We start from the raw sequence: 25069 nt of genomic DNA on the forward strand, positions 1-25069 counted from the left end.
CTGATGGATAAGTGAAAGTAGAGGACACAGTACAGGGGAGCCTGTCTAGATAGGTGGAGTCCAGACATTTTAAATCTTGTAGGCCCTCTTAAAAGTTTAAACATTAATAACAACAGAAAGCCACTGAGAAATTTTAAAGAAAGCAGAGACAAGTCATAATCAGATATACTGTTTCTAATGGCTGGCCCTGTTTCAAAGGCTGGAAGGTTATATGTGACAGGTGACATTTTTATGTACTGGGCAATCAATAGGAATAAAGAATGGGCATAGCCAGGCTGCTATGGTTTGAATGAGACTCTCAAAGATCATGTGTTGGAAACTTAATCTCATATGTTAGTGGTATTTGGAGGTGGGGCCTTAGGGAGGTAGGAAGGACTAGAAGAGATCTTGAGGATGGGGGCACTATGGTGTCATGCCCTCCATCATGTTGTGATGCAGCAAGAAGACCCTCGCTAGACACTGACCTGTGGTCTTGCACTTCCAGCTTCCAGGATAGTAGGCCAAATAAGCTCTCTTCTGTATGTATAATTTACCCAGTGTGTGGTATTCAGTTATAGCAACAGACAATGGACCAAGGGACAGGCAGCCCAGACGTCAGTCTGGATGTGGGGCTCTGAAGTTGGGGCTGATGAAGCATCTCTACCCTGGAGCCTCCTCACTGGCCAGTTCTGTTTTAAAGGGATCCTCCTATTTGAGCTGGTCCTATGATCAGGGAGCTGTGGCCTCTGAGTTGGACAGGAGACAAGTCTAGTAAAGTTGTGGAGAAATTTAACTGGGCATCACAATTAAGAGAGGCAAAACCTAGATAGCAAAGAGACAAGGTACCTACAGATGTGTGTTTAGCAGAGTGAGAAGTTGCTGTATCACATGTGCTGGGATGTGGGGGTAGCCTCTATATGGTTTTTGGACTAGAAATCTCAACTGAACTGGTCAGAGTTAGGGTAAGAAGTCTACACTTCAAAGGTAGTACCAACTCCACCTGATGAAATTTCACTTTAGAATTGTCGAAGTGTACCTTGGCTAACACGGGGCCTCAGAATTTCTGAAATCTTGAAATGAGCAGGGGGTGGGATAGGGATTTACATGTTGTATATATTGTTAATGTTTTTGAAGTTAGAGTTAAAGATAGTATTCTCATATGCAAATACTGTTTTCCTTTTGAGCAAAGTTATCAAGTGTCTTTGGGTTACAAAGCTGTATACAAAAGACAGATCTACCATTTTTCTTGAAAAAAATTGAAGTCACCCTTAATCTGAATGCAGATCATGAATCATCTGAGTTTGGAAAGGTAGGCTACTATGTTTGAGCTGGTGTTGGTCTGTGGGTCTTTCTTTCTTTCTTTCTTTAATTTTTTGCAGGTGAGGCAAAACATGTGGAACTAGGGCAGAAGAAATGCTCCCCTGATTGGGGCTGACTACACCCGGACTGATACTTGCTCCTGGGGGCAGGTTTTGGTGGTGTTTGGACAATTCCAAGTTTCTGAGGATGGGAGCAGAGAAGTTGAAGGTGACAATGCTTAGGTGAGAGATTTTGGAACAGTTGTTTTGAGTAAAATTATAAGGGTGGTATCAGTACCACAAGGTGATGAACAGTGTATATAGTGCCCATAGTCGAATTTTTTGGGTGTTAGAGAATCAAAGTCAGGGTCCCATACATGCTAGGTAAGAGCTTTACCACGAAGCTATATCCTCAGCCCACCATTCTAGTTAAATAACTTGACCATGAGACCCTGGCAAATAAAGTCCTTCTCTTCTGCATGTCTCTATACATGAAGATAACCTGAGACAGGTAATTTGAAAGTATTTGAAACACCTACGTGAGCCAGGACTCACTTTTACTCTTTTAAAATAAACACTGCGACTTCCAATATGGTTGACTTGAGGAGTCACGTCAGAGTTACTCAGAGAAGATTCATTACAAACAAAGGTTCTTGAAAGAGGGAAGGATTTACACCTTGAAACAGAAAATTAATCTGAAAGAGGATACCTGTAGGTCAATCCAAAATCTGGTTAGTTGAAGAGGGGAAGCAACGCTGCCAAGGCTGATCCGCACCACCCCCACCCCCGGTCCACCAGGAAGCAGCCATCACGACTGCATCTCTCGCCTGCCTCAAGGAAGATGTGCTGCATGGGCGAGATTTTTGGAGACTGCATATACTGGTCTGCTCTCCTCATCACCCTGCCTGCAAACACTGGGGGAGCGACATCTCTGTAGAAACCTGCCAGTGCTAGCGCTGGGCAAAGGAAGCCTGCTCTGCTCCCCCTATACTCCGCAGATAGAGGCTAAACAAGTGAAAGCAGCAACTATCCAGCCCACCAGGCATGCAGGCTGAGTTCGCTCAGAGCACCCTGCTGACTCGCCAACAAGCCTGGGGGTAAAGAGTCTAAGTCAAGCTCAGGGACTGCATCAGATTCCGCTGCTGGCTGGAAGAGGTTAGTTTTGAGACTGGCTCCACTCAGGATTTAGAGCAAGGGAACAGAGGAGAAACTGGGGAGGCTGCCTGCAATTAGATCTGAACTAAGACAAGAAGGGAACCGTGTAGATGCTCAAGTTTTGTGGCATAGCAGTCAAGTGGGGACTGCATGTATGTTCTCTTGCTAGAATGTTTGATCTGGATCCTGGACTTTTTTTTTTCTTTTTGTACCAGGGATCAAACTAGGGTCCTCACGCTTGTGAAACAGGCGGCAGCACCACTGACCTAAATCCCTGGCCCAGGACAATTTTTGTTAATTATTTTTCTTTCCTTTTTCCCTGATTTAGTTGTTGTCCCTCCCCCATTTATTCCTTTTCTTCAATTCTACTTTCTGTATCAGTATTATTTTTTTACTTGTTTCTCCCATTTTTTAATTTCATCTTTTCAAGTTTTCCGCCTGTATTCTGCTTTCTCTTAGTCATTCTCATCTTCTCTTGTGATAACATTCTGTCCTCTCTATTCCATTCTTTTTGCCTTCCTCCATCTTACCTGGCCCCTTGTCTTCCCTTACCTCTCCTCTGCCTTACAGGTACACAGGTCTTGGCAACACTGCAGCTTCCCTTAATCCTGTTACACATCCCTCATCCCACCCCTGCCCTAACCAATATCTTCTTAAAACTCTCAACACTAACCCTTACCTCCAAATATAACAGACTTCTAACAGAATCTGACCTCTATTTTTTTTCTCAATATCGTTTCTCCTCTCTACCTCACCTCCTTCTGAGTCACCCCTTCATCTCTGCCCTTCATTCCCTTCTCCTTCCACATACGGACTAACTACTCATAACAACGCAGTACAGGCTGTACTCGTGAAGGGTGAACGTGTACACCCAAGGTCTAATGTGTAGACGTGAATCACGATCCAGAGTGTTGATTCTGTTGTAACTAGTAGTGACTCTCTCCTCACAACATAGTGATGATCTAAATCATTTAAATAGGTGCAGGAGTGAACACTATTACTGGGAAAATGAAGCTGCAAATGTATCACTGGAGGGAAGAATCTAACTAAAAAGATCATCATATCAATAACAGCTCATCCTCATTCTACTTGACCTTACCCTTCAACAGTAACCCCATATACATATGTATACATAGTCTATATATACATATACATATATAGACTATATTATATATAACATATCACATATGTGTATGTTTTTCAGGAACATTGGGAAACAAGGCAACACAAGGACCCCAAGGCCTCCCAATCTGCACAAGGCAGATCCAGGGGGCACCAGTGGAAAGGAAAGCAAACATAGGTAGCAGATTTTTACAAATTGAATAAAGAAGAGGTAAAGAAATTTGAGGAGTTCAGAGTATATGACCCAAAAGTTCACGGAATTATACAAAGTCACTAGTGTGGGTATGGGAGAAACAATTGTTTTGCACCACTGGAAGAGCTGACCAAAATGGTTCAAACATGAATGACAAATTTACCCAAGATATAGACTCCATAAAATGGTATCAGACAGAAATACTGGATATAACAATTGTATAGAATTTACAAATTGCAGAAATACCCACTATGAAGACAAGGTTTCTGAAATCAAGGATGAAATGGTAAATTAACTATGATTACTCAGAAAAGTCTTAAAAATGATGAGAATAGAAACAATTCATGCAACAGCTACGAAGTGGCCCTAAGAAGACCAACCTAAGGCTAATTGGAGTTAGAAACAAGAAGACAGCACACATGGAATAAAAAATTTGTTTACTGAAGTCATAATAGAAAGCTTCTCATATATGAAGTAATAGTTCAACATTAGAGGTAAACAAGGCTTTTAGAAAACCAATCAACTATGATGAAAAAAGAAGCATTTTAGTCAAAATTCCAAATGTTCAACAAAAACCAGAATCTTCAGATCTGTCAAAAGATCCCCCCAAAATGAAAAATCCAGAAAATCACATGAAGCACCCAGAAGCAAAGGGGGTCAGAAGATATTAGTAAAGGAACAATCCAATAAAAAGAGCTAATACTTGTAAATATATATGCACCAAATACTGGAGCAACACCATCATAAAACAAATATTGCTGGATCTAAAGATTAAATAAGTACAAATGCAATCATAATCAATGACCTCAATACTTCACTTTCACAAAATAACAGGTTAACTGAACAGTAACAAAAAATCAACAAAGATATATTGGTGCTGAACTACATCTTTGAACTAAAGGACTTAGTAGATATCTAAAGAATATTCTACCCTACTATAACAGAATACACATTCTACTCAGAAGCACGTGGAACTTTCTCCAAAATGGACCATATACTAGTTTTCAAAGCATGCTTAAATACATACAAAAGAATTTAAATCACCCCATGTTGATTATCAGGCCACTATGGCTTGAAACTAGAAATCAATCACAGAAGAAACAACAGAAAATTTATGAATATCTGGAAACTTAATAACACAATCTAGAACACCCAATGAATTACAGAGGAACTCAAGGGAGAAATTAAATCATTTCTGGAATCAAATGGCAACACCAGTACAGCATACATCAACCTGTGAGATACAATGTAAGCAGTCCTAAGAAGGAAGTTTATTGCAAACAATGCCCACTGTAGAAAAACAGAGTCTGGGGTCAGGGTTTAAACTCAGTGGCACCTTGCCTTCCTTGCAAGTACAGGGTCCTGAGTTTAATCCCTGGTACCCTACCTTGCAAAAGAAAAATGGTGTGAATTCAAATAACTTGATGAGCTCAAAGGTATTAAAAAAATCCAAACCCAAACCCAATTTAAGGAGGAAAATAAAAAAAGAAAAGATTAGAGAAGAAATTAATGAAATTGAGACTATAAAAACAATAAAAGAATCAATGAATCAAATAGCTGGTTCTTTGAAACAATAAACAAAATAGATAAACGCTTAGCCATACTTACCAAGAAAAGAGAGAATAAACTTTCTTTGATGCAATTAGACATGAAAATTGTAAAATTACAATGGACACTGTCAAAATTGAGAAGATAGTAACTACTATGAAGAATTACATTCTAACAAATTGGAAAATCTTGAAGAAATAAACAGATTCTAGACTCATATAAATTACCAAAACTAAACCAAGAAGTCATAAAAGTCTATACAATGCAATAAAAAGTACTGAAACGGAAGCAGTAATAAAAAAAACCTACCCAGGACTTGATAGGTTCACTGCTGAATTTTACAAGACCTTTAAGGATGTTATAACACCAATACTTCTCAAAGTATTCAATGAAACTGAAAATGAAGGAGTGCTTCCAAATTCATTTCTGGAAGCCAGCATCACTCTGATCCCAAGACCAGACAAAGATCTGGCTAACAAAGAAAACTATATGACAATCTCTTAATGAACACACATGCAAAAATTCTTAATGAGATACTGGCAAATAGAAAGTAACAAATTATCAAAAGGATCATACATCAAAATCATATGGGTTTAATTCCAAGGTTGTAAGGATGACTCAACATATGCAAATCAATAAATGTAATATACCAAATAAACAGAAGCACAGATAAATATCACATGTCTGTAACAATAGACGCAGACAAAGCTTTTGACAAAAATCCAGCACCCATTCATGATAAAACATCTAAAGAAAACAGGTAGAGAAGGACCTTACCTGTATCTGAAATGATATGAAAGCCATTTATAAGAAACCAATCACCAACACTGTATTAAATGAGGAAAAATTGAAAGCTATCCCTCTAAATTAGGAACAAGGCAACCACTTTTATCACCACTTCTGTTTAATGTAGTACTCAAAACATTAGACAGAGTACTTAGGAAAGAGAAAGAAATAAAAGAGATACATATAGGAAAGCAAGAAGTCAAATTATCTTTATTTCTAGATGACTTTGTCCTCCACAAAGAAGAATAAAAAATTCCACCAAAATACTCCTAGAATAAATGAATTCAGCAATACAGCAAGTTACAAACTGAACACTCAAAATCAATAGTGTTCCTATACACTAATAATGAAATCATTGGGAAAGCAGGAAAACAAAATCATTCAAAATAGCATCAATAAAAATTGAATATCTAGGAATTAACCCAAGTGGAGAAGTGAAAGACCTTTACAACGATCACTATAGTATTTTCAAAAAGGAGATTGAAAGAGATAGCAGAAAATGAAATGATGTTCCTTGTTAATGTATTGGCAGAACTGGTATTGTCAAAATGGCCACATTTCCAAAACTGATATATAGATTTACCACGCATAATTGCAATCAAAATGTCTACAGAGGCCGGGGATTTAGCTCAGCGGTTCGGTGGCCTGCCTTGCAAGCGCAAGGACCCGAGTTCAATCCCTGGTACCAAAACAAACAAACAAACAAACAAAAAACCAAAATATTTACAGAATTCCTTACAGAATAACCGAAAGCAATTTTGAAGTCCCAATAGAATCAGAACCAACCCAGAACAGCAAAAGCTATCCTAGGCAATAAGAGCAAAGCAGGAGGCAACACAATACTTGACTTCAACTTATATTACAAAGTTACAGTGATAAAAACAGCATGGTATTGGTAAAAATGCAGACCTGGCTAAACGGAACAGACCAGAAGATGCAGAAATGATCCCAGACATATTCAGCTATTTTTAATCTTTTGCAAAGGGGCCAAGAACATATATTGGAGGAAAAATAGCTTCATTAGCAAATGATTCTGGGAAAACCAGCTATCCATATGCAGAAGATTGAAGCTCGACCCACATCCTTTACCATGTACTAAGCCAAACTCAACATGGATCAAGGATCAAAATATTAAAACACAAATACTTAGTCTAGTGGAAGATAAATTAGGTAAACTTCTTGAAGTCTTAGGTATAGACAAGGGCTTTCTAAACAGAGCTCCAATTACACAAGCAATAAGCACAAGAATAAACGAGTGTGATTATATGAAATTAAAAAGCTTCTGCACAGCAAAAGAAACAAAGAAGTGAAGAGACAAGCCATGGAATGGGCAAAAAAAAAAAATGCCATCTAATCCTCAGACAGAAGACTTAAATCTAGAATATTAAAGAACTCAAAAATACTTGCTCCACCCATAAAAGACCCAAGCAAAAAAATGGGCAACTGTAACTAGTAGACACTTTTCAGAAGTACAAATACCCAATAAACAGGAAAAAATGGTCACCTCTGGCCCTTAGAGAAATACTATTAAAATAACACTGATATTTCATCTCGTGTTAGAAAGAATAACAATCATCAAGACAGGACATAACAAAACATCGTAGCATGGAAATGGGAAAAAGGAAACCATAACTGGTGGAAATATAAACTAGTACAACCATTATGGAAATATGTATACAGATTTCCCAAAAAACTTAAACTAGAAATTCCATTTGACCCAGTTATTCCTTCTCCTCCTCCTTTCTCCTCCTCCTCCTTTCTTCCCCTTCTCAGAGTGTTAAATATCATAGGCATAGTATTAAAGGTCATATCATAGTGATATAAGCATACCACTGTTCATAGCAGCACAATTAATATTGTAATCAGTTGATGTATCTGTCCGCAGATGAATGGATAAAGAAAATGTGTCATGCACACATAATGAAGTATTTCTCAGCTATAAAGTAAGATAAATTTGAGGCATTTGTAGGAAAATGGATCCACCTTGAAAATATAATGGTAAGTGAACTAAATCAGACACGTAAGCTTAAAAATCATATGGTTTCTCTCATTTGAATTATCCACTGTACAAATTAGCAGCAAAATGAAAGACTGATGAAACAGAGAGAATCTTTTGCAAGTGGGAAGGAGACCAAGAGATGGGGGGTTGGGTAGGGGAAAGGGTGTAAAAAGATATAAGAGGTGTCAGGTTCAGGTACCAACTAGCTATACTAAATGCAGTCATGTTGCAAACATGACTTAAAAATAAAAATATTAATGAAAAGGGGGAATGAGAATCTACAGACAAGGGAGGTGGGTGGGAAGGGAAAAGGGATTAAAAAAATCAAGATATGTTTAAGTACCTGTAACCATTCCTTAAGACGAATGTAAGTATCCTGTCCTGCAAATATGTGCTAATAAAATATAATAATTAAAAAATAACAATGCAATTTAAATCCTGATTTGAAAATTAAGGAATTCCTGTTCTTCCTAGGCCTCCTGAATAGCAGAAGAATTTCACTTCTGGCCATACATACTCCTAATCATACATCTTGCAACACAGATAGTTAAATACGTAAAGTCCATCAACATGGAACTCTGAAATTGGAAAGTCGATTGGGGCAGTCTTTTTTAGACTCTGAGGAATGAATAAGCTCATATTGCTTGGAGAAACAAGAAACAATCTTTCTAGAGCTGTTACTTTTAGGTGCTGTTTTCTGCATTTTTCATAACAAAGGTTTGAAACAAATAATAACAAATTTCTTTCTATCTTTTGCTTTGCAGAAAAAATGCCTCAGGAAGCTACTGCACTAGCTAATGGGATTGCCTGCTGGATGCCCTAAATTTTCCCTAATGAATATCTCAAGAAGGAGGTTCAATTATTGGATTTCTTTCTACAGCGAATCCCAAGACAAAATACATAAAGGAGAAATTAGAGTGAAAAGATCACTCACAATACACGTATAGAATGTAGCCCAAGGTGATGATTTGTTTTTAAAAATCTTTTAGCATCTTACCTACTTTTGTACTAGAGTTCTGGTGGGGAGCAGGGGAGGCGGGAGACAAATCTCTGCAACAGAACTTGGGTTCTCTCAGGTTGCCAGGCAATGGGTTTAGGCAATAAGACGACACTAGATGGCGCTCACAATATCAAAACAGAGTGAAAGGTCAATTCCGTGTTCCGCGTAGGCAAGAACGTGTGGGAAACGGTCTGTTAAGGGAACTGAAAAAATACTTAAGTACTTCCCACTACTGGTATCCTGTGAGGTACTCCTTATATAAGGTTTAGGCAGTCAAATACGTTTAGGAAAGCAATATACATTCTTTGCCTCCTAGAGATTCTCAATGAACACTGATAAAAAGATGAGTTCAGGAAATTCTTCAATGAAGAAATTTGCCCCCAAGGAACCCCTTACATTAGCAACATACTACAATCAATTCTGCTGTTTCAGGGTTCTATGAAACATATTTCTGGAAATGTTGATCAAGTCCAAGACCTGTTCCAGGTAGGACCAGCCCAAACTACCTAAGAGTTCTTCTTTACATATGGTTTTTTCATATATATATTAAAAAAAGGAATCAGACACATTCCCAAGGCAAAGTTGTTAATAACAGCAACACTGAATGCTTACCATATTATATGCTTTATCTTATGTGCTACCTTTTTTCAATGTGTGTGTGTGTGTGTGTGTGTGTGTGTGTATGATACCTGACACACATAATAAGACAGTGATAAACACCTTAGGAAAAGTCTATCATTGTCATTTCTGGAATGGCCATTCTTCCCTGATCAGTAAGGTAGTTGTCTGTCATACAAGTTCTTTATCTATGAAGAGCAATTGAGAGCACAGACCTATTCTTGGAGTTCTTGCCCTGGGTATTTTATTCCTTTGTCTGCACTTACTATATTTATGTTGGCATGATTTATCTGCAAATTAACCTTGCATGGCTCAATAACATGTAATTAGTTTTGGTTCATATTTAGGGTTTTTGCTTTGTGTTTTCTGAGAATGTACAGTTTGTCTCTAATGTCCAGCACAAACTACCAATGCAAAATATTTTGTTTCATCTGCCATTATTAGTAATTAGATTCTGCCATTTTTCTTTCCATCTGGTAATGTCTAAGCCTCTCAAGCCTATTTATTTTTTTTTCTCTAATTGTTGGATAATGACTAGCTTTGAAACTAGCTACTTTCTAGCTAGAAGTTAAATACTTTCAGCAAGCTAAGCGAAAAGTGTACCTTTTTCCCTTCCCAGGAAAAAGCAGATAAGATTTTCACCTTGCAATTGTTACACATAAAAAGGGATATGCTATTTGAGCTCCAGAGATTGTTGCTAAGCCTCATGAAGTGTAATCTCTAAGAAGACTATAATTCTGGTTGGTTGCTTTACTATATGCGTAATATATACCAGTAAGCATATTGAAATGGATTCATCTACTTTTGAAGACAAAAATTACTTGAGAGTTTTCTTAGTTGAGCCATAGAATATTGGTATCTTACCCTTTTTGTCTTCACATGTATGAAAGTCAAAAACAGAGCCTAGTCTGCTGAATTTCTTACTCAAAGAAAAGTAGAGAGGCTAATGTTATCTCTGTATCTCAGTTTCTTCATCCTTTAACTGAGCATAATAATGCATAGCATTGTAAGATTAAATTAGTTATAAATAATGACTGCCTTAATGGTGCTATGCAAATATTAGTTCTTTACAGTTCTGTACAGCAGTGTGCACCAAAAGTATTTACCAGTGACTGCTGACAGAATTTTGAAGGGTGTGCTGTGAAGAAGAAGAAACTAACTTGGGGTGGGAGTCCTGCTTCTGAGTCCAACTCCAAAGCCAAAGCTTTGTATCAGGCATTTAGCCTTCCCAAGTTCCCCCTTTTTCCCCTAATCTGGAAAATGGAACTGATGACAACTTATCCAGACACTTAGATTTCTTACAGAATAACTAGAGTTAATGCATATGAAGGTACTTTTTGACTGAGAATGTACTAAGACTGTGAATTCTGATGGGATCGAGTGACAAGAGTGATTCCAGTGCACAAATTTTAACATGTGTTACTATGATTTATATTGACTTTTAGGTCTATCTGTCAGGCTATAGTCACTGCTTAAGGTACTATCACATTTATTCCATAATTTTTCACTCACTAAACATTTTTTGAAGCCAGGTGTGATGGCACATGCTTGTTTGTAAACTAGGCTTTTGGAGGCTGAAGCAGGAGGATTGCAAATTTGAGGCCAACCTGAGCAACTTAGCAACTAAGTGAAATCCTGTCTTAAAATAAAAAAGGCTAGAGCTGTAGCTCAGTGAAAAAGTTCTGGGGTTAGATTGCCAGGGCTGAGATATTCATGAAAAAAAATCATATGTTCCAGGCACTGTGCTAAATTTTGAGGATAGAAAACCATATATAACAGAGAACTTTCTTTTACGGAGTTTATCACTTAGAAAAAGACAGACATGTGAACCTATATGGACAATAAAGTTTAAAAGCTGCAAATTATATTTTATATATCATTCAAATATCAAAGCATTCGCTCAGTTTTTGGACAGTAGTTCCTGACATGGGACCTTTTCTTATTTCTCCCATATTCAGCATCCACAGATCTGCAAGCTCATGAGTGTGCAGAGGTCTGCATGTGGGAGACAGAAACACAGAAGCCAAAGCCACGCATGCAGAATGCTAGACATTCTCTGTACTCAGGTCAATTAGCTGTGCTCACTAGCTAGGTAAATTGAGCTTGTGTGTGAGAGTGTGTATGCGTGTGTGTGTGAAAGAGAGACAGACAGACTTGAGACAGACAGAGACAGCGGGATGCAAAGAGAAAGAGATGTTCATTTGTTTAAGGATTAAAATAATGGCTAATAATTATCAAGACACTTAGAAAATTCTATTTATAAATCATAGCTATAAAATGAAAGCAATGTCTCCTGAGTCTATCATAAAAATCATAAACTATGTCCTTCATCAAGCTATGAACCCATTTCTGCCTTACAAACCGGGCTCCTTATGTAATTCTCTATTATTATTTGCATGATTACCAAAATTCTAAATATGGGTATAAAACCCAGAGATTGATTTAACTATCTATTATATCAAGAAGGTAGCATGCCTTAGGAGAAAGAAACAGTCAACAAATATTTGAATAAGTAAAAGGAAACATAGAAAGAAAAATATAAGGAAAAACAGAAACCCTTCTGTTTTTTGAAAGGGAAGAGGGGAGGGAGACCTTTGGGTGGATGGGGCATTAAAGTTGAACATTTAAATCTCAGCTTTGGCTTTATTAGCAAACTTGTTAATATTTTTATTTATTTTTTATTAACATGCATTAGTTGTACATATTAACTAGTCAGGTAAACTGTGACAAATTAGCTGCTTTTTTAGAACCTTATTCTCTTTTTTTTTGGTATTGGGGATCAAACTCTGGTCTTTGCATTTGTGAGACAGCTGCGGTGCCACGGAGCTAAATCCCCAGACCTGAACCTTATTCTTTTAACTTGAAAATGGGACAATATATTTCAGGGTGACTGTGAGAGTTAAAAATTACTTTTATAGTTGTGCAAAATGAATACCATGGAATGCAGCATCTATAATTAACAATAGTGCATTGTATACTCATAATTTTGTTAAAAGATTAGATGTTATATAAATATTCTTTTTTTCTCATTGAATTTATTGGTACTTTTTAAGTGTACAGTACAGTTACATTTATCATTAGGATCTTGTACCTTTACATGACTAGAGGGTCCATTTGTCCCAGCCATCCCTCTGGTGGGTATCTTCCCAAAAGAATTAAAAGAATCATACCACAGCGATATGTGTGCACCCATGTTTATAGCGGCACAGTTTGTAATAGCTGAAACTTGGAAACAGCCCATTTGCCCATCAGTTGGAAACTGGATAAAGATGTAGTTTTTCTATAAAACGGAGTACTACTTAGCCATAAAGACTGTAAAATTCTTAACACACACAATAACAAATTAAGAGGGCCAGGGGCAACTTTTTTTTTTTCTGATCCCAGATATCAGACTCAGGTCCTTGCATTTGTGAGGCAGGCACTGGAACCACTGAGCTAAATACCAGCCCCAAGGGAAACTTTTAGAGGTGATGGATATGAACATGACATAGATCATTGTAATGGAAGTTGTACATATTAAATATGTACGGTTTTTTGTATGTCAATTCTACATCATTAAAATGGGCTTAATAGGTGCTTAATAAATTGTTGCTGGTCATTCTAGAGCTTAGATAAATGTTGCAGCTGCTATCACTTTATCACAATGCAAACTATGTATAGCATTATTTTATCCATTTTCTTTATATTTATATGAAACATTGTTAAGATGTTACCTTTAAGAGTATGGTCACAACTATGGAGAAATTTTATATTTTTATAGGCATGTTCCTCAGTGTTCTGAGTGCAAATATATCCCAGAAATCCTAAAAGAAAACATTAGCATTTCATTTTTAACTGAAGGAAGTAAATGTAATGAACACCAAGCACCTCTGTACTGTTTAAACCAGACGGCCCTTGAGGTCATAAAGTGTTCAACTGCAAATGCAGATTTCAGTGTCAGGATTAAAATGGTGAGTAATCAAGCCTTGAGCTACCAGTTCACTGAGATTTTGCAGACACCAGACAATCGTGGAGGGAATGAACTCTAAGGAGAAACACTTACCGATAGGATCTGGTCTCCTCTCTGGAGCTCCCCACTCAGGTCTGCTGGTCCACCAGCTAGAATGAAGGACACAAAAATACCTTCTCCGTCTTCTCCACCCACAATGTTGAAGCCCAGGCCAGTGGAGCCTTTGTGCAGGACCACTTTGCGGGGCTCCCTGTAGAAACAAGGGGAGAACAGAGCTCACTGGGCGGCCCACTCAAGATTTCCATTGTTTTACTCTCATTGTATGATACTCGCCATTCACTACTAGGATGATGTTTACCAAAGAGAGATACTATATTTGCACATCAGAAAAGAGGCTAATCAGGCTGATGTCTCAGTTCGTCACAGTCATAACTATCAAGGTACCATGTGAAATCACTCCTTAATTCTAAAACATTTTCTTAAACTGAACTTCTCCCTTTCTATGTTTAAAATGTTTTTGCATTGAGTACACCAAATAGGATGAATATGTCCTAAAGGAGGGAGAGATTTTTGGAGATGAGAGATGGACCATGAAAGTTCTTAGATACCAGGTCATGGGTTTGTTATTTACTATTTATTAAAATTTATTCTGTACTCACTGGAAAATTCTGAGGCATTAAGAATACTCAAATATTTATTTTAGGAAGATTAACAAATGGTTATATGTAGAGTTGATGAAGAGGAAAGTTTAGATATGGTGAGAGGCAGGAAAGCTATTTACAATGTTGCCCAAGTAATAAAGTGTGAAGAAGTGACAGATGGATCAAGGGTGACAGCAGTGAGAAGGAAGCCAGAGGACAGAATGTGAGAAGAAACTTGAAACAGGGCGAGGTGGTACAGAGAGTGACTTGGGCATCAGAGAAAGAAGAGGGTGAGCTGTAAGGCATCGTAAGAGGAGGAGGAATGGGATGTAAGCTTATGAGCAGTAATTTGGGCACAGTAACAGACAAGGGTGGGATATCCACAGAGAGGAGTCTGGAAGCAACTGGGGAAAAGATAAGAAACTGGGTCTCCAGAAGTAACTACAAATGCAGATTAGAGGGTTATGATTTAAATAGTGAGCAATCAAACCTTGAGCCACTGGGTTCACTGAGTTTTTGTACAGACAAGATAATTTTGTAGTGATAGAGTCATAAAGGGCTAAAAGGTATCTGCTTTGATCTTATTTAATTAGTAATTAAAAAATATTTTCTTAAGGCTGTAAATTTGGGCAGGGTGGCTTTTGTATTACCCACCCTTCTCTCTCAAACATCTCCGTTCCAATTGCTGAGGTTCCTCTCTTATTTTCCTACTCTTATGATGTAAGAATGATAAAGAGCCATCTATTTTTATACTAATGATGCAGTTTATTTGCTACTGCATTTATTAATGCAGTGAGTACATTCATTATTTAATGATGCATTATTGTATCTATGCTGTAAGAATGATAAAGAGCCATCTATTTTTATACTAATGATGCAGTTTATTTGCTACTGCATTTACATGTGTAAATGATGCATTATTGTATCTATGTCTAGCCTTACTATAAGGAAGAGTGTGAACACATTAGACCTTGTACTGTAAGTGATAGTCAGAGGTAAATTGACATAGAGTTAATTTATTTTATTCTACCAGTACTTAACTAGCATCCACTGTACTAGCAACTGCTCCAAGTCCTCAGAATGTTTGCAAACTAAGCAAATATCCCTGCTCCTGTGGGCTTATATATTAATGAAGATAGAGCATTATAAAGCAATAGATGTAGTAAATAAATTTTATCATATAATATTTTAGAAGGCTGTAATTTGAAAAAAAATAGAAAGCAGAGTAGTTAATCTTAATTGTCAATTTGACTGAACTAAGACACACCTAGCAGATTAGTAAAGTACATTTCTAGGTGTCTCTTTGTGGCATTTTCAGAGATGACTGGCATGCAGGCCAGCCAACAGGGAGGAAGACTCACCCTGACTGTGGGCAGCACCGTCCAATAGGCTTATAGCCTGGATGGAACGAAAAAGAAAGATGCTGGCCTGTGTTGAAAAATCTCTATTTTTCTTGAGCAAGTGGGTCTTTTTACCACTGTCATTGCCATCAGATTCCAGGTTCTCCAATCTTTTAGGGTGGATTTACACCAGTGACTCTCCAGGGGACTTCTAGGCTTTCAGTCTTGGATGCTGCGCCAAACTAGATTCCTCTTACTTTATGGCTTCCAACTTCTTGCATTGAGAAGCTATTAGCTTTTTGGCTTTGTAGCACGTGGACAACCGTTTTGAAGTATTCTGACTCAGACTTTGTAAGCCTATCTAATAAAAAAACTCTTTGCATAATTTAATTATTTTCCTCCAGAGAACCCTAAACAACACAGGATAGGTCCTGAGAGGATTTACTGAGAGGATAATATTTGAGAAAAGAACAAAGAGGTAAGGAAATGCATTGGATAAACATTTGAAGGCAGAGGATTTCCCTCAGAAGGTACAGTCAGTCAAAGGACCCTTCCATGCTGTGGTCCCACAGTCAGAGTGCTCCTGGCCCTCACAGCAGCTCTGTCACGGTCATACTTGACAAAAGCAGAGCCACGATCTTTGGTCTAATGAGTTGCACTGTGATAAACAATGACATCTATAACTCCTTCTGTAACTTTCTTCATTTCATCCCAAATTTCTCCCTTTCCTTTGGAATAGCTCCAATAACCAAGCTACTATTTTCCAAGGTCACACACAGACACACCAATAAATTTCCTTTGTCAAATCTCACAATTTTAAGACTTCAGATCGCCAACGGGCTTCTTCTTTTATAGGGTATATCTCAAAAGAATAACCTCTATTTTCACCATTAAATTCCACATGTCAAAATACGTACATCTCCCCAGCTTTCTAGTAGAGGAACTAACTCGTCTTCAGACATACCATGAGGTACTTTCCCTACAAAAACTTCACAAGCTCTAGGGGGAGGTGCATCTTCCCAACCTGCAGGAGGGCCACCAAATTTTCTTTGTGCATTTTCCCCAAGTAAGTTGTAACCAGTCTTTCCCATCAAAGTAGCAATGCTTTCATTCTGAGTGCCCGTTTTTTCCTTCATTCATGGCTGCAGTTTGGGTCTACAAATCCCCGAGACAAAGGACCACAAACTGGCACCATCTGGGGGCTGGTGAGTTGGAGCAGGGTCACTGCAGAGAAGAGTGGCTCACGCTTGTCCTCTCCACCTCTGATCAGCTCCCAGCAGGCACTGTGCTGGGCCGACTAGACCCAGAGTGGCCAAAGTTTTTAAGCGAATTTAGGAAATAACAAAGGCAGGATAAGGACACTGCTTTTATGGTTCCAAATTTAAAAACGTAGAATAGTATATATCTTTTGCAAACCTACAAGCTGAAGACTGAATTTGATCCACATTATTAACAAATGTTTGAATTAGTTATGTTTAAAATTAGGAAAGTTTGCATAAAACAAATTTGTGGTTTTTCATTTTAAAAAAACAAACATTCTATCAACACTGGGTTTCAATCTTGTTCTTTTGAAGGGTCATCATCCTCTAATTTGATGTAGGCCTAACTCCTTCCTCATGTTTCTCAGACAAAAAAAATAAATAAGTAAATGAATGAATGAATAAATCAATAAATAAAAACTGAAAAGCAAAGCAAATCTGTCGTTTGTGTCACACTGTTTATTTCTGCAAAGTGAAGCGGAAAGAAAAATGTTTCTATCAAAAATTTATAAGGGAGTCTTTTACTTTCACAAAGAAGAGAGAGAGATTATGATTCTTATGCCATTAAAAATTATCCTTACATATTTAATCTTCACTGCAATTCTAAGCAGAAAGCATACAGCTTAAAAGGTCAGTATAAAACATTGGCCCTCTTCTCTATGTTGCTCCTCTGGAGAGCGTTTTGTTAGTGACCTATGTACTTTGACATATCATCTCCTGTTTGTAATTACATAAAATGCATACTATTTATTTGAGTGACAATCGGTTTTATTTTATGTCAAACTACTCGAACAAATCCTTTAAATCCAAATGTTTGGAACTTCTGCAATTGGTGAGATTTAAATGCCTTTTGAAAATAGAATTGCGTATCACAGTGAGCTATGATGTTTATTTTAATAATGATGAGACATAACAAAGAAATAAATCTATAAAATAATATGCAAATAAAATGCCCTAAGTACATTTTAATTGATGTATTTTCCTAATTTAAACTTTGCATACTAATAACACATTACATTAAACTGTATAATTTTAAATGTTTTCACATAGATTTTTTCCTATTTCAGAATCAAATCCTATGAAGTATGGGAGGTCTTGTTTTATCTGGCTTGAGAAAAGTCAACTTGTCTAAGTGCTCACTTCTAGTAAGCATTGGAGCTCGTCTCTTATTGCAAGCATTTTGATAGAAAGGAAACTTAAAGTTTTTAAAAACCTAAATTAAATTATATTTTACATATGGCAGCAAAAGACCTGAATTGTATAAAGGGATAATGACACACTATCTTACAGAATAGTGTTTCTAGAATTATTGACACTTGAGGATTCACTTTTTCTGTTTCAATACTTTATCATGTACTGCTTTGCTCTGTTCTCTCAGAATATCATAGTTCCCATACCAGCCCCATTATACTCTATAATTCAGGCTTCCACCTGTAGGAAAGTCACCAACTCTGAAGTATCCTTGATTATAGTTTTGATCTTCTAAACACATTCTCCCAGCAGACATGCAAGTTTGATTCCCTTACTTCTTAGTTTAATTGTCTTGAGCCACCCTCCGTGCCAGCCATATCAAACTCTGGGGTTCCCTGAGTCTGGCATGTTGTTTCGTATCTCTGTGACTTGGATTAGGATCTTTTAACACTCAGTTCAAGTGTTGTATGTCTCACCTCCAAGTAAAGGTAGTCACTCTTTGGGCCATGATGTATCTCACACACATGAATCAACTACAGCCTCTTCATGGTGTGCACTGATTGTCCACGTGTCTTTTGCAATAGAATATGTACTAATGGGATCCATAGCAGCAGTGAGATGCTTGACAAGGAGCACAAACTCAGGAAATAGTTACTGAATGAATTGGGAAACGCTCACAGTGATTTCAACCTCTACTTCTAGTTATAATTATTTATGCAAATATTTTTCCTCTTGATTGATTCTAACCATGGATGGCAGAATTTAAAATCCACAGAAATAGGGCAGATAATACAAATGAGTGAATTGGGCTGAGAGGAGGCTAGAGCAGACTGGAAATGTGATTCAGTTAAGGGAAGGGCACTACTGCTCAACGCTGAACAATAAATGACTGCAAGCATTCATTGGTCAACCTACATAGCCAGATTCTCCAATAAAGATAAGCTAAATATTTACATTGCCATGAAGTTTGTCAAAAACTTCAGTTTAAAATTATTTTTTAAAGTTAAAAGCATGGTGCAGGCCCAGCCACACATTTCTCTTTTGTGGCTTTAGCTTTACGTGCCGGCAGGAGATGGCATTATTTCACATTTGATGGTATATTTGAGATCTGCTCATGCACTCTTCCACTGTGTTCAGTATGGTGTTTGGTGATTCTCTGCAACTTTAGGTTGATTTAATATTCCACATTCAGTTCTGTATATGTGCTTTCCTTTTTAAGTTCTCCAATTCTGTAATACCCTTTTATTTTACCTTATGTCTTTCTTAATTTTTCTCCTTCTATATGAGCACACAAGGCCTACTGTCTTCATCATGATTTATCTTGAACACTTGAAGCCACTGCTTCCACTTCTGCATATCTATCACCAAGGCCAAGGGCTCTGGGTCTGATGAACAAAATACCCTGCTTTTCCTTTTTTACAGTTTTTATGTTTTAATAGTACAAGTTTGCATTACATAATGATTACATTCCATGTGAATTTCTATGCCCTGTTTTGTGTGAGGGTATCGTGGCCTTTCGTGGACTCATAATATCCTGGACGTATGGTGTCACGGTTTACATCTGTACTAGGCATCACAAATTTACCTAAAGGAGCGCTCAATAAACACCTGATGATTACATAAATGAATGAATTTGTGTGGCAATTTTATAATGAACTCCGATTTGCTGTCATTCTTCCTCTAGAAAGCTGATGGCTTAGAGACCAGTCCTAGTCGTTATCGTATATCATTATACACTAGCAGTGGAACAAAATCCTCACCTTCATTTCTCATTCATGACTGAGTTCAGGGACTGTGAGCATCAGAGTGCAATCTCTGCCACTCTCTGCAGTTTCCTCATTCTGGGTGGTTTGAGGGCTTCCCCTTACACTCTCTCCATGTATCTATACTGGATTGGCTCACTTGATCCATTCTCCAGCTATAGTGATCAGATTAAGAGCAGGGGACAGTAGGTACTCAGGGTCTGCTAATTTCTGTTTTCAAATCAGATTTCAAATGTCGACCCAATAAAAGATGTGACTTGTTTATCCATAATATCAGTGCTTTTTTGTTTAAAAATTTATTTGTCCTTTAAGATGTGTACTTTCTTGATCCATCCAGTCTTTCAGGAAACAGAAACCTGTGGAGTACCTATTTTGTGTTATTCACATGAATATAAAGATTAAAGATGCAGGGGTAGAAGAAGCCACTTATTAACACAATTATAAAAGCTCAGGACCTGAGAGCTATGATAGAAACTCTTGAGCCATAAGCTAATATAGCAATGGGCTATGCATTTTTTCTCTTTATTCCAGATGGCTCAAGAGGCTCAGGATTCCCAAGGAAATATGACTACTTAAACCCGAAGGATTTCTTGTGTACAGGGAGGTAAAATATAAAAGTGTTTCCAGTCATCTTTCTACAATGTGTATTGATCATGTTACTCTCTTGCTCAAAAGCCTTCTAGAAAGCTGTATGCTCTTGGGATATTGTCTAAACTTCTAAGCATGACATTCAAACTTTTCTACCACTTGTCTTTCACCTACCTCTCCAATGCCTAACTCCACCATGTTTCCTGAAACCCATGTGCCAGCCCTACAGAGCTGTCACTCACAGCTCCACACACCAGGTTGTCATGTGCCTCACCCTCACTGTATTATCGAGGATCTTCTAGAGCTAGAATGATGCCTTCTCCTGCTGTACTCGTCTGTCTAATGGACTTCCGCTTGACCTTCAAGACTGAGGCCCAGAGCCATATCCTCTGCGTTGCTCCCTTACCTTGGCCTTCAGATGAGCTGACGACTTGTTTTTTGAAACCACACAGCCTTTTATTGACATGACTACTGTTGCTTTCAATGTGTAAAGTTACTTTGTTTATTCATTTCTCTGTACCATGAATCTGAGTGGTCGTGAAGGAGAAAGTTTATTTATTTATTCATTTTTCATTGTAATTTAGGAAAATAAGTACAGATTGAGCGTACAAGAGGCACACACAACAAAATATGTTTCACAATTGAAGAAAAAAAGTGAGGGTTGGGAGTAATAACACTGAATTGTGATTTTACCTCTCCAGAGATCTGGCACGCCACCTGTAGGTCAAGTACCTTGCTTGAAAAGTGCAAGGGTAATGTTTGGTCTATGGGGAAGTAGTAAAATTTTGATAAGAAAATTAGCTAAAAGCATCTAGAAAATGTAAAAAAAAAAGTTAAAGCAAAGCATATTTTGAGATTCTATTTCCCATTATTTGGCAGACTAGGTGTCCTGAAAACCTCTTTCATTACAAAGCAGCTAAAAAGCCTGAATAGAATACTTGTAAAATGCTTTTAAATACTTGATGAGGCTTGCAAGTGAGCAAAATTTTCATAGGTCAAAAATGAAGAAGAAATCTGAGTTCTGAGAAAATATCTGAGTTCTGGAAATATGAGCAGACTGAAGAAAAAGGTTTAGTGCTCAAGTACCTAGATTTGACAGCTACGTGGAGAATGGGACTGTGTGGGCCCAGGGTAGGGTTACACCAGACACTCTTAGAAAAATTACAATTCTTAAAGTCTACAACCTAAACAAGAGGATAAAGAAAAAATTAAAGATTTCTTCATGGGGCCCTAGAGGCAGAGGTGGACAAGGTAAACCGAGGAAGAACAAGTACTTAGAGATGGAGGAGGCAAACAAAACCCAGTACAGAGAGTCAACCCAAAGGAGAGATCCATATGATTGAGTCCAGTGACAGCGAAAAGGGAAGCTGGGCCATTTCTGAACAGCAGCACACCTGAGACCTCATGTCTAGTGAACATCTGGGGGTAAATGGGACATCCTGAGGGAAGAAGCCAGTGCTGAAGTAGCATCTGGACCCCTACTCTCCCTCCCCTCTGGGAAAAGGAACCCAGCGAATAAGATATTCTCAGATTAGGAAGCCAGGGAAACTGAAAGCCAGAGAGTCAACTGGAGAATAGAAACTGAGCTAGCACTGGAGGGTTCTTGGATAGGTAAAGAACAAAGGCACGCTACTGACTGGAGACCCAGAGCTGGCCACTTGGAAAGCCATGCTTCAGGGAACTCAAGAGTCTAACTGGCGATCCCCAGGGGAGAAACCTAATTAAAGCAGGCACTGTCTCCGGTGTTTGGGAGAGTGTCTGCGTGATATCCTGCCCACTATCTCCTGCCAAAGGCTGCCAAATGACACGAGCCCTAGGCACCGCAGAGCTCAAGGGCTGGAAAGTAATGTTTTGTGAAGTGTGGAGAGGGAAATGCAAGTGAACAGCTGCAGCCACACGGCATGACATGGTGCACTCAGCCACAACCTTAGAGAAAGTGAGCACAGGGGCACAGGGATCACCACAGAGGCTGAGACAGCAGAGACCAAGCAGGCAATTTTGGAAAGCAGTGAAACAATAGGTACTGGTCCAGCCATACTGTACCCTCCCCACCTTTGACTTAATTTCAAGTATCCAAACACAAAACAAAGGCAAAAATGCCTGGCCTTGTTCAGGAATAAAACTGAAACTAAGCTGGGTGCTGCCTGATGGGGCAGGTGTGATTGGATGTCTATCCAGACAGAGGCCCAAGCCTCTTCCCTTTCCTGGGAGGCTAAAGAACACATCGCAGGTGGGACCAGCTCAGTGAGTTGCAGGGGCAGGCTGTAGGTGAAAAATGGGGAAGAGAAAAGTCACCTCATTGGCTCAGTGATGCTCTGTGCAGGGCAGACACACAGTGAGGAACCAGACCCCCTTACAAGTCAAAGCTTCCCCATTTGTGAATGTAGGGGGAAGAATTCAGACTGCAGTATAAACAGAACTGAAAGGATAGTTTGATTTTGTATTTTTGTGGCTGTGTAGTTTCTTTCTTTCATTTTCTTTTCCCTTTTATCCTTTCATCTAGTGTGTGTGTGTGTGTGTGTGTGTGTGTGTGTGTGTGTATGGAGGTGTCTGTATATGTGAAATGGAGAAAAACAACTAGTGCTTTAATCTAAATGATATCTTTCATAGGTAAGTCAAGGTAACCCTCACCAAAACTGTGTAAAGAGGATTCAAACACAAGCATGTCACCAGCATACTAACAGGTTCCCACCTGTTCACAGCTTTTCTCATTCTCCAATTACATTTGCCTCTCTTTGTGTCTCTTCTTCTGCTCCCCCAAATATTCTCTCAGACCTCCTCTCCACCAACCCTACCTACACTCCAGTCACAACAATATTATAAAATGTTCACATTCCTTCTTTTTTTCATTTGCTATCACTTTCTCTTCTTTTCTTTCAAACCTACTCCCTTCTTTTTCCTTCCCTTATCCTCCACATCCCAGCCTGCCTACCAACAGTAATATATCCCAATGTTTATAGATGATTAAAAACACAGCTGGGAAGATAGCTCAGCGGCACAGTGCCTGCCTAGGAAGAGTGAGGTCTTGAGTTTGATCCCTGATACCACAGCAAGCAAACAAACATACAGTGAAACTGTTAAAGTAAGTTTTAGTTTACACAGCTGATATATATTTAGCTCTGCATCTGTAGAGGCTGATATAACTGGTAATGGTTCTGTCCTTGCAATGCAGCAAACTGACCATTATTAGATCGAAGAGGTGTATAAATACCAAAACATAACAAAAGGCAAGATCATATCACTGAGAAAAATGTTAACTAAAAAGATCTAGAGCCAGAGATTTTTGCTCTAATTCTCAACCCTCAGCATGTGTGCACACTCACATATAAACACACACAAAAACATGACGAAATGGGCAATAAAATGTCTCTAAAAGTTCTTATCTTCCCAAGGGCTAATCCACTGAAGTAGAGGAAAAAAAACCCCTGAAATATTTGAAGGGATATAAGTAACAACAAAACAAAACAAAACAAAACAAAAACAACAACAACAAAAAAACAGATCAATAAGATGCTCCGTGAGCTCAAAGTTGATCTAACTAAAAAGGTAAAGAAAGGATTTACCTGATAAAATTATCAGTAAGGTTAAAGAAGATACAAAACAAGCCCGGGGTGGTGGCTCAGGCCTGTAATCCCAGCACTCAGGAAGCTGAGGCAGGAGGATCACTGTAAATTCAAGACTAGCCTGGGTTACATAGTGAGTTCCAGGTCAGTCTCAACTACATAGTAAGACCCTGTCTCAAAAAAAAAAAAAAAAGAAGATACAAACAAAAACTTTGTAGAACTAACCAAGATAATACAAAATATGAATGACAACTTTATTAAAGAATTAGTTACCACGAAAAGATAGCAAACAGAGATCAAGGGTGAAAAATGAAGTATACAGATAGCAAAAAAGGACCAACATGAGAGAAGAGAGGGACAAAACTAGAAGATGCAGTTGATCCAAGAGACTATATACTCAGAGATACCTTAAAAACAGAGGCCAAGAAACAGGATGGTTAAACAGATGATTAAAAAATACTAATAGAATTATAAGCATTAAAGAAAAATCAAAAGATAGCACATAAAAATTTATGTACTGAAAACATAGCAGAAAACTTTCCAAGTCTAGGGAAAGAATTCAATTTCCAGATAAACAAAACATATAGATCCCAAGTAGTCGACCAGAAAATAATTTCTCTACAACATATCATACTTAAAATCTCAGAAGTCCAGCTCATAGACAGAATATCAAAATGTATTAGAGAAAAACATCAGATACCTTATAAAGGCAAGCCCATCAGAGTAACAGCAGATTTCTCAACACAAATCGTAAAGGCCAGGAAACCTTGGAGTAAACATTTTCAAACCCTAGAATAACCCAATTTTAACCCAGATTAATATATTCTGCAAAACTATCTTTCAAAACTGATTAAGAAAAGAAAGTTTCCATGACAAAGAGGACCTTACAAAATTCATGACCACCAAAACCACCACTAGAGAAAATGCCCAGTGAAATCTTAGAGAATGACAGGAGGAAAATAACACGAAAAAGCCTAAAGCAATGAATACATCAAGCGATATGACTAGTTAAGCAAAAGGGAAAAATAAAGGGTGCAATAATAGAAAAATAGTGCAATGACTGGAATAAGTCAATGT

General features: G+C 38.0%; 1 protein-coding gene across 1 annotated transcript in view; it reads right to left on the bottom strand.

Annotated features, from left to right (window-relative positions):
* Positions 1-25069, bottom strand: part of Dlg2 (discs large MAGUK scaffold protein 2) — a 1815033-nt gene that overhangs the window by 345504 nt on the left and 1444460 nt on the right. The window contains exon 12 of the mRNA XM_033763940.1: positions 13741-13897. Within this exon, the coding sequence (XP_033619831.1) occupies positions 13741-13897 (157 nt within the window). The remainder of the gene's footprint in view (positions 1-13740; positions 13898-25069) is intronic.

The sequence above is a fragment of the Fukomys damarensis genome, unplaced genomic scaffold (assembly GCF_012274545.1).
Source record: "Fukomys damarensis isolate Sample0158 unplaced genomic scaffold, DMR_v1.0_HiC HiC_scaffold_16, whole genome shotgun sequence".
NCBI classification, from domain to species: domain Eukaryota; kingdom Metazoa; phylum Chordata; class Mammalia; order Rodentia; family Bathyergidae; genus Fukomys; species Fukomys damarensis.